At 40.9% G+C, this 9,800-nt stretch overlaps 1 protein-coding gene across 1 annotated transcript; it reads right to left on the reverse strand.

Annotated features, from left to right (window-relative positions):
* Positions 1–2,039: 2,039 nt before the first annotated feature.
* On the reverse strand, positions 2,040–5,368 carry cdk5r2b (cyclin-dependent kinase 5, regulatory subunit 2b (p39)). Its single transcript, XM_034134715.1, has one exon. It carries the CDS (start codon positions 5,140–5,142, stop codon positions 4,264–4,266), a length of 879 nt encoding a protein of 292 aa, XP_033990606.1. The 5' UTR covers positions 5,143–5,368; the 3' UTR covers positions 2,040–4,263.
* Between the last annotated feature and the right edge of the window lie 4,432 nt (positions 5,369–9,800).

Genomic DNA, 9,800 nt, shown 5'->3' on the forward strand with positions numbered 1-9,800 from the left:
ATATGTAAACATTTTTCCAATTACAGTGACATGTTTTAACAATTTAATTCTCATTAAAGTGATTTATATTTTTCATACTGCCTGTGCTGCACCTCTTTTCACCCTTTGTCTGAAACCAGAGTCCAGGCTGCTCTGATTGGTTAGCTGGCAGGCTCTGTTGTGATTAGTCATTCGCTTATAGATGTTCTGCCAATTAGTTGGGACGGTATCCAATAAAAGCGCATGGGTTACATAGTGATGATGTCACTATGTTACGGAAGTAAACAAAGGAGTCCAATGGAGGCGTTTCAGGGGGATGTGTGTGGGAGAGAAACTCACTCTGGAGGCGACTTTGGGATTTTAGCCTTTACATAAAAATTACATATATATATATATATATATATAATAAAGGGTTTTGCTGTATTATCGCCATACTAAACTAAGATGGCAGAGAATTAATGAAAAGGAAACATGTCTGTCCCTTTCCTCTCTATTCCTTTTTGTGCTTCAATTCCCCCCTCATTTGTCCCACTTTCTTTCTACTCTTTCTTCCTCTCCCAACCTCTAAACCTATTATTCTCCTTTTCCCTTTCTGTGGTGTTCTTCTCTATGTTCTCCTCTGTAGATAGATACAGTATGTCCCTATATAAGACAGACACAGCCACAGTGAGGGGGAGAGAGAGTCGCAGACAGTTCTGAGACTGCAGCAGATTCTAACCAATCACATGAAGGAACCCTGCTGCCCACGTGGCTTATTCATAAAAAGGAAACCCTTATCAATGCAGCGCCATTCTCTCATACAGCAGATCCCCAATGGATCCGTAGCCTAAAATAAGAAAGCTTCGGAAATGCCTTTTAAATATAAACGTTATATATGTATGATAAATGCTAATAAAGTAAGAAGAATTGTAAAAGGATTTCAATGTTGCACATCTCTAAATAATATTAATATATTCAAATGTTTTATTGTCATATTTCAGGTTTTTTTTTTCTGCCATGAAAATCATAAATCAGAGGCTCTTTCAAAAAACAACAACAACACACAATATATTTAGCATAAAAAGAAAAGAGACAGAGCAAGAACTATACCCGTGCATGTTGCAGAACTATACAAAGAATATTTACAGATAAAATAGAACAAGATAAAACAGAATATACAATGAAATACTGTACCCTGCAATAAATACTGTATACTTTAATAATAATTAAAGGAGCCCTATTGTGCTCATTGTCAGGTCTTCGTATTTGTATTGTTACATAGTGATGTCACTATGTCACGGAAGTAAACAAAGAACTCCAATGGATGCATTTCAGGCAGGGGGGGAATGTGTGGGAGAGAGTTCCTAAAGGGAACTTTGGGATTTTAGCCTTTGCAGACCATTTACATGCACAAAAACCTATATAACACACTACAGGAAAAAGATAACCCAAAGTAGCACAATAGGTTTCCTTTAAATATGTGGAGATATGGAATAAATAACGTGCAAAATAGAGTTAGCCATGCATGCAGATTCATCCTACATTATTTTGTACAATTCATCTTTCTCCTGTATTTTTCCATGTCCCCATTTCACTATGTGGCCTGGATTTCAATACCCAGGGTACACAGACAGGATACCAAAAATATCCTTTATATGTGTCAGATTTGTTATTGCAAAATGTACTAGGAGGTAGTAGCTTTTCTTACACATATATATCTTCCATATGCAGAGTTTAAAACCTCCAAAAAATGTATCTTTGTGTTACTAGTTCTAAAAAAGAAATCTTTTGACTTGTTGTTTCATGGCAACCTATGAAGTCTCCCGAGATTCAGTCCCATGGCAACCTTTAGCATCATCCCAGTGTGCGCATTCGTCATGGACTTTATTGCATAATCACATCTCAAGAGGTCCACTGCCAAATCAACAGATGAGTGGGTGTTGTGAGTGGATAAGAGGCTGTCTAAGTGAATTGCTACTTGAGAAAAGTACATAATTTGTAGGAAATATTTGCCATATATGCGCTTATGTAATAAAATGTATAGTGTTCAATCAACAAAAAACAATGCCAGAGAAACCAGATCCTACAGAAGTTTGGATTTATTTCATCATGGTCACCATAAACAAGTACTGCATTGACCTTTGTATTAACATGTAGAGTAGTGAATGCAACTGTGGCGCAACCACAGACAACACACACTTACTAAATATCACCTTCCAAAGCTGACACATAGGAAAAATGAACTGTACAAAAGATCTAATTCACAGATGATCGTCATAGACTTTAGTAACACTGACTGCAAACGTAATGGCAAACACTCCAGTGGCCTGACAGGAAACACTGGTGCACGACCATTATGCAAATACCACTGTGTAAAACATTGAAGATTTGTTCAGAGCTGTGCAAAAAATAGCAGCATTTATATTTCACTTTCCAAGCAATGAGTTCACAACACAACATCACAATGGTTACTTAGCATAACACAGAATAATAACTGTCCATGTTGCCCTATAAGCTGGGTTTCAGAGCTGGAGTCGAATCACGTTTAGCTTATAGGAACTGCAATGATGTGTGCAAAACGATATCACTTAATAACAATGAGACCTTAACATTCAATATTTACATGATTGAAAAAAAAAACATAATTCCTGAATTGATGCCCTTAGAAAATGTACAGAGCAGGGCAAACAAAATTGACAATTTTTTGTTATGCTTGGACAACAACATATACAGCCACCTATAAAAACAGGCAAATTAAATAAAGGTAAAATATTGGATATGTACATGTAAACCACATAGTTTCAGGCCAAGAGCATTTCATAGTTGGCACGTATAAGATAGAAGAAAAAAAAATCGATTGAAAAACTGTACATTCCATTGAGTCTCTATCTAGCCCCTGCGTTGCACAACAGAGGCATTCGGTTGATAATCTTGCTGTATGGCCGTCTATGGGCCCATTAAGTGCGTTTTTTTTTCTATCACATTCAAAATGGAAGATTCTCCCATCACTGATTGCACATTTCTGAACCTCATATTCAACTTGAGCCAATAGCTTACGTACAGGTGGATCCCAACAGTCTCAGGAAAACAAGTTCTATTATCTCAAAATAATGTTGTGTACATGAATGCATTGGTGGATTAAATCCCACATCAAGAGCAATCAGATATGAAGATACACAGCATGAGGCTTTTCACCTCTATTTCCCATAGCATCTTATTTAGAGAGGCAACGATTGGTTGACTCATCCGTTAGTCCATTGACAAAAAGATAATCGGCAACCAATTTGTAATCCATTAAATGATAGTCATTTCTCCTGCAAAGAATCCTGTCAGGTACGGAGATTTCTTGCAATTCTAAAATGTGTATCATAAAGCTTCTGAAACTTCAGTCTGTTAAATATTTTTGTTGATTTCAATAAAATACTTTCAATATCTGTAGGAATCCTTAATTATTGTGTGAAATACTGAGAACAATTTAGCTGATTAAAGCATGCAGATTTATCCTAAAATATATAATTGTTTATTAATGATTTTATTCTATGGATTCTGTGTTAATATATTTGGGTTTGGACTGACAACAAGAACATTTAAAGACAAACTTTGGCTTTTGAGAAACTGGGATGGAGATTTTCCTCTATTTTCTGACGTTTTGTAGACCATATGATTTATCGAGCAGTCTATTCTACAATAAAAGAAATAGTAATTATTCACATAAGTAGCCTATTGTGTCCCCTTGCAGAAACATGCTTCTGTTATCTGTTGCATGTCCATCAGCTTACAGAGAATCTAAAAAAAACATTATGCTGTGTACCTGCACTCACAAGGCTTAGGCTTATGTGCTGAAAGTGTACTGACTCTTGTCCTCTTAAGCCACGCATTGGCTCTGTTGTGGCGAGCTAGGTGACTCAAATAGCACGGAGCAGAGGAGAAATGGCTGTACAGGTCAGCACCTAGGACAGCTCCGCCTCCACCTCTCACAAACACATCTATTCTGGTCCTGAACCAGCCCACACTGCACCATCCGCGCGCTGACTTACCCATCAAGTAGGCTAATCATGAATGAAAGAAGGATTTGAGTGTCACTTACAATGTCAATCCCTGCGTCACCCCAAAGGGACAAGACAAAAAAGATGTTGATTTTACCATTGTGGCATGCATTTTATGAAATCTGCAGCCTATCATTCTATTCAGCCAAGACGTGAGAAGCCTTCCACGTTGGCCTTTTACATTCATCGTTATGTGCCAAACAATCATCTTTTTTATTCTTTAAAAAAAACAAAAAAACACCAGTGTCTTGTTTCCACGTCAGCGATCCAGGTTTGCCTCGGTCGTATCTCGTTGGTTTTTCAGGTCCTGGAAGACCTCGGTGAAAAAGTGCGGGTCTGAATTGAGCTGCAGCATTTTGGCACTGAGCCTGTCGATGATCCGCAGCGCCGTCTCCCAGAACACATCCTTGTTGGCCTCGATCATGAAGGGCTTGAGCGGGTAGGAGATCTCGTTGCCCATGTAGGAGTAGGACAGGTAGAGGCAAGTCTGAAAGGTTCCCTGCAGCTCGGCCGCGGTGTCCACGCTGTCCTCTATCGTGTCCTCGCACAGCAGGTACACGAACACCACGTTGGCCGGCGTGATGAAGCCTTGATCCTGCCAGCCCTGCAGCAAGAGAGTCCGATCGATGTTGCGGAACCATAGGATCACATCTGAACTCTTTAGCTCCTTCAGTTTGAAACACCTGCGGCACATGAAGTCCCCCAAACAGCGCAACAGCTCCCCGGTGGAAGCCTGGATGACGATCCGCCTGGGGGACACAGACAGGCTGCTGGGCTGCTTCTGCACCGTGGAAAGCTTTCCATTTTGGACCAGGGCATCTTTATTTTGCGTGGGCACAGTGGGTACTGGTACCGGGATGGGCGCTTTGGGTTTCTTCTCGTCGGTTTTGTGCGTCTTCCTGATGTTTTCGCTGTTGAGCTGCGCCACTTGGTTTGCCGGGGCTGGCAGCGGGTTCGGGGTCACTTTCTTGGCACTCTTCTTGCCCGAATTGAACACCAGCTTCCTCCAGGACAGGGAGACGAACATCGAGTGGCGCTTGAGGCTCTTGTCGTTTTTCTGTCCATCCCCTGCCGCGAGCTCGGCGTCCATAATAGACGCCTTCTTCGTGGCAGGAGATATGGAGAGGACGGTGCCCATGTCTGCAACAGGAGAGGGAGCCGCGGTGCTGTGGTCGCTGCTGCAACTTCAATGCAGTCTTCTGCAGGGTGAGAGGCGGTGGAGGACAGTCACGACAACGATTGAAACTCCATTTACACGTCTAGTTGCTACGGGTGGTGGCTCCTGGGCGGCAGCGGGGTAGAAAGATGGAGGTATAAGAATATTCCGACAGATGCTCCGTCAGCCCCGCACGCGCTGCGACACAATCCTGTGGCTGGTGCATAAACAGGGATTAGTCGACCTGCGCTAAATCATCGGTTTAAACGAACCAGCAAGTGCAGCCTCTGACTGACAGTCAAGGCAGCCAATGAGAAGGCAGATCAATGACCCAATCACAAGGGGTGTTGTTTATTTAGTACTAAGCTATCATCGATAGCTTAATAGCCTGCAGGTAAAACACACTATTCTGGTTGCTTTAGCCGAGAGTGGAAAATGAGTGCTATTTTTAAATCAGACTGTTTTCCTGTGGTCTAATCTTATCAGCAGTCATGGTGATGAATTGGTATAGGACACCCTTAATGCTTCTTTTTTATTTGTTTGCTAAATATGTGTATTGAATCATACTGCCCATGATGCCCTCTGCTAAGGAAGGTTAAAATCACAGTCATCCTGCTAACATTTCACTTGTTTTCACCCACAACATATCTTAAGAAGATGCAATGCAGCAAAAAGGGACAATATGTGAGACCTTATAGTAAACAGGTTTAATGCCACCTTTTACCTCTATGGTATCATTGACCAGCATGAAAGCCCATGATTAAATACATTGCTCTTCAGCTTGTTTTGTTTACACAGTAATGTGTCCCTATAAAGCATTAATGCACATTAATATCCTCAACCTTACCATAAAATTACCCTGTAAAACAAACATTGCCAAGTTTATTTATAGAGCATATTCAAACCCTGCAGATGATGATCAAAGTGCCTTGCAAAGAGATCACCTAAAGCACAGGAATAATCTTTTAAGAACACTTACATAATTAGGAGATAAGAATATTAATAGAAGCACAGAACTATTGATAAAACCATAAAACATACATTATTGCACAAACAACAAAATAAAATGCAACAAATGCATTAATTCTCTCTACATTATTATAACTGATCAATATGGTGATGGTTTCTGGTGACCATGATTAAATAAATCTGCAAGATTCCTTGTCTATACAGCATTGTTTTGTTGATTTAACACTTTGTTTGTGCACTACCATATACATATGGCCCGAATCATAATGTGAATTGATAGGCTAATGACAATAAATCTTTAGACAGGCCTTCAAGGTATCATTGTTGTGTCAAACAAGAATGACCAAACTGTTTTTTAAACCGCATGAACAGTCTTTCCCTGACGTTCACGCAGGATTGATCCCTGAAGAGGAAATACATCTGTACAAGGTGTTTGTGCCCGCTCTGGGAGAACTAAACTACGAGCTTAAACTAATACAGCTTGATGCCAATTGTCCATTATTTTGACTTATTTAGCTATGATTTCATAGCTTCAAAAAACGAATATTACCAAAGAGACGTCAGATCAGCTCTTTTAAGTCTAAAAATCCTCCTTGGCCATGACTTGTCTTTAAAAGTTTACTATTATTTTGCCTTAAATACTCATCAAAGCATCATGGATTCACTTATACTGTAGTTTGCTGCTATGTATAGGCCACATTTGTAATCCTACACCTAGCATCACATGTACGTCCTGGGAAACTCCTTGGTTAATCCAATTATCCTGAGTCAACTGGATCTCCTCCACTAAATTAAAATGACGACTGTCCGAATATTCCATTCAGCTTGAAGTTAGAATTTACACTAATACCACTGAAAGTCCTCAGAATGAGAGTTGAGCATCCGCCAAATGCCAAAAGTAAAGGACTGCGTCATAGATATCTGTAAATACCTCCATTGATGTCATTCTTCGATGTCATTCTTCTTCTCCCATATTGCAATTTATTGAATTGCACACTGTATACATATACATACATTATTTCATATGTTTTGAAATCTCAAGGCCATATGGCTGATTTGTTCAATAAATTCCATCCTGAGTGTTTTTCCAGCTGCATTGTTTTTAGGTATGTGGAGGGACATAGGAAATATATCAGATATATTTTTATAGCTTTCCTTTCTTTTCTTTTTTTCCTCAATCCCATGAGTATCTGCGCAGTTTGAATTTCTGGCTTCCTCCACTTGTATTTGATCTCTTGTCAGATTGGATAGTGTAACGCTCAAAGGATGTGTGGAGTCAATCACAGTTTGAATGTACTGAGTTCAGGAAAAATACAGCTATAGAAAATGCTGGAATTATTATCTTGTTGAAATGTAAGAAATAATCCAAGGAACTGTACCAATATATATTTTATAAATAAAAAAACAGACCCATAATGCACATATTATAGGCACATAGGTCTAGTATGTAGCGTAGAAAAGTTCAGTTCATGGATTTTGAAGTCAATGCAATCATTTACTGTAATATCGCTACAGTCTACACATCATGAGTGCAAAGCTCCCATTTAAATATAATTGCTTTAATAAAGTCCAAGCCCCAATAAATATGTCAGTCCCATGTTTGATGAAAGCTTTGAAAGATTGCATTTCAGATTGGCCAACACATAGGGTTGTCTTTTTTCAGAAAGCGCTGACCTTTTTGGCCTCTCCGTGCACCTGTACCGTTATTTACGGATAAACGTGCAATGTGTTTGACACACACACACACAATCACATATCCTGTAATGGCACAGACAGGCATGCTATTTCAAATCAAATCAAATCAAATCAAATCAAGGTTTATTTATATAGCACATTTAAAAGCGATTTTTGGTCGGCCAAAGTGCTGTACATGTAATAACTACAATCACATAAAAACACATTTCTATAATCACAATAAAAGACAATAAATTACAACAGATATTTAAAAAAAAAAAAAAACACAGGGAAAAGTCAGGAGTCGTGCTCCGCTCTGACTAAAAGGCCAGGGAGAAGAAGTGTGTCTTAAGAGTAGATTTAAAAACCCCTAGGGTCTGGGCCGACCTCACATGGAGGGGCAGAGTGTTCCAGAGCCGAGGGCCAGCTGCTGCGAAGGCTCGGTGCCCTCGGGTTTTGAGCCTGGTCTTGGGCACTATCAGCAACAGCTGGTCAGCAGACCTTAAAGCTCTTGTTGGGGTGTAGCGCTGGAGGAGTTCAGCTATATAGGCCGGAGCCAGCCCATTTAGTGCTTTAAAAACAAATAAAAGGAGTTTAAAATCAATTCGGAACCGAATTGGAAGCCAGTGCAGTGAGGCCAGAATTGGGGTGATGTGGTCACGCTTTTTGTGGCCAGTGAGTAGACGTGCAGCTGCGTTCTGGACTAGCTGCAGGGGTTTAATTGACGCCTGGTCCATACCCACGTACAGAGCATTGCAGTAGTCCAACCTCGAGGTAACAAAGGCATTAATAACCCTTTCCAGGTCCTCAAATGATAAAAACGACTTAGTCTTGGCCAATAGTCGTATTTTAAAAAAGCAGGTTTTGACTACACTGCTGGCCTGCTTATCGAATTTAAAAGCGCTATTGAAGGTCACTCCAAGGTTCGTGACAGAGGGGAGGATATTATTTTTGAGGGAGCCCAGAATATCAACCTGGGAGGCTGGAGGTTGGGGTCCAAAAAAGATAACCTCAGTCTTGCTCTCATTGAGGTTGAGGACATTTTGGCTCAGCCAGGATTTGATCTCTGCTAAGCAGTCCATCAATAGCTGTAATGAGTTTACATTTGAATTGAGTGGCAGATAGATCTGTACATCGTCGGCGTAGCAGTGGAAGGGGATGTTGTGTTTTGTGAGAATTGAACCTAGGGGCAGTATGTACAGTAGAAAAAGGATGGGGCCCAAAATCGAGCCTTGGGGAACCCCACAGGTAAGAGGGGCTTTGGCAGAGGAGAAGGCACCTAGCTGTACTGAGAAGCTACGGTCTGTCAGGTAGGACCTGAACCATGCAAGGGCAGAGCCTGTGATGCCAGCGGACTGTTCAAGCCGTGACAACAGGATGCTATGGTCCACAGTGTCGAAGGCAGCTGTCAGGTCTAAAGGCCCTGACACACCAGGCAGTCACCAGAGAACTCGCCGACACCCGACACAGACAGTTCCATCGACGAGTTCTCCTGCGTATTGGCCGTGTGTCGCACTGGAAATCACCGCAAAGACTTCAGCCGAGCACGTACGAACTGCGCATGCGTGAGTGGCAATAACTCTCCTTACCAGCAGGCGGCGGTAGTGTGTATTCGTCATTCAAAATAGGCAACAACCGGAAGACAGAGAAGAAGAACAGTCTGATATAAACAAACAAATAGCATGTGGGTTCCATTTTCACTCTCGTCCATCGAAAACATGTTTTAGAATATAAAAATACATGAATGATGAAATGAGCACATAAAGTGCAGACATACTATAAAATCACAGTTAATAGACCTGCATCTGATGATCGCAGTGTTCTGACGGGTGTGTAGTTTATTGAGTCAGCAATGTAATAATGGCCACTTCTTGCTAAATTTACGATGAGATGAAAAACCGGACTTGACCAAACAAATCACGGAGCTCTCAGCAGAGGACAGCCGGGGACGCTCCCGCCGATATCAGAGATGTCCCTGCTATGTGTGGGAGGTAAGA

Source organism: Trematomus bernacchii, unplaced genomic scaffold, assembly GCF_902827165.1.
Source record: "Trematomus bernacchii unplaced genomic scaffold, fTreBer1.1, whole genome shotgun sequence".
NCBI classification, from domain to species: domain Eukaryota; kingdom Metazoa; phylum Chordata; class Actinopteri; order Perciformes; family Nototheniidae; genus Trematomus; species Trematomus bernacchii.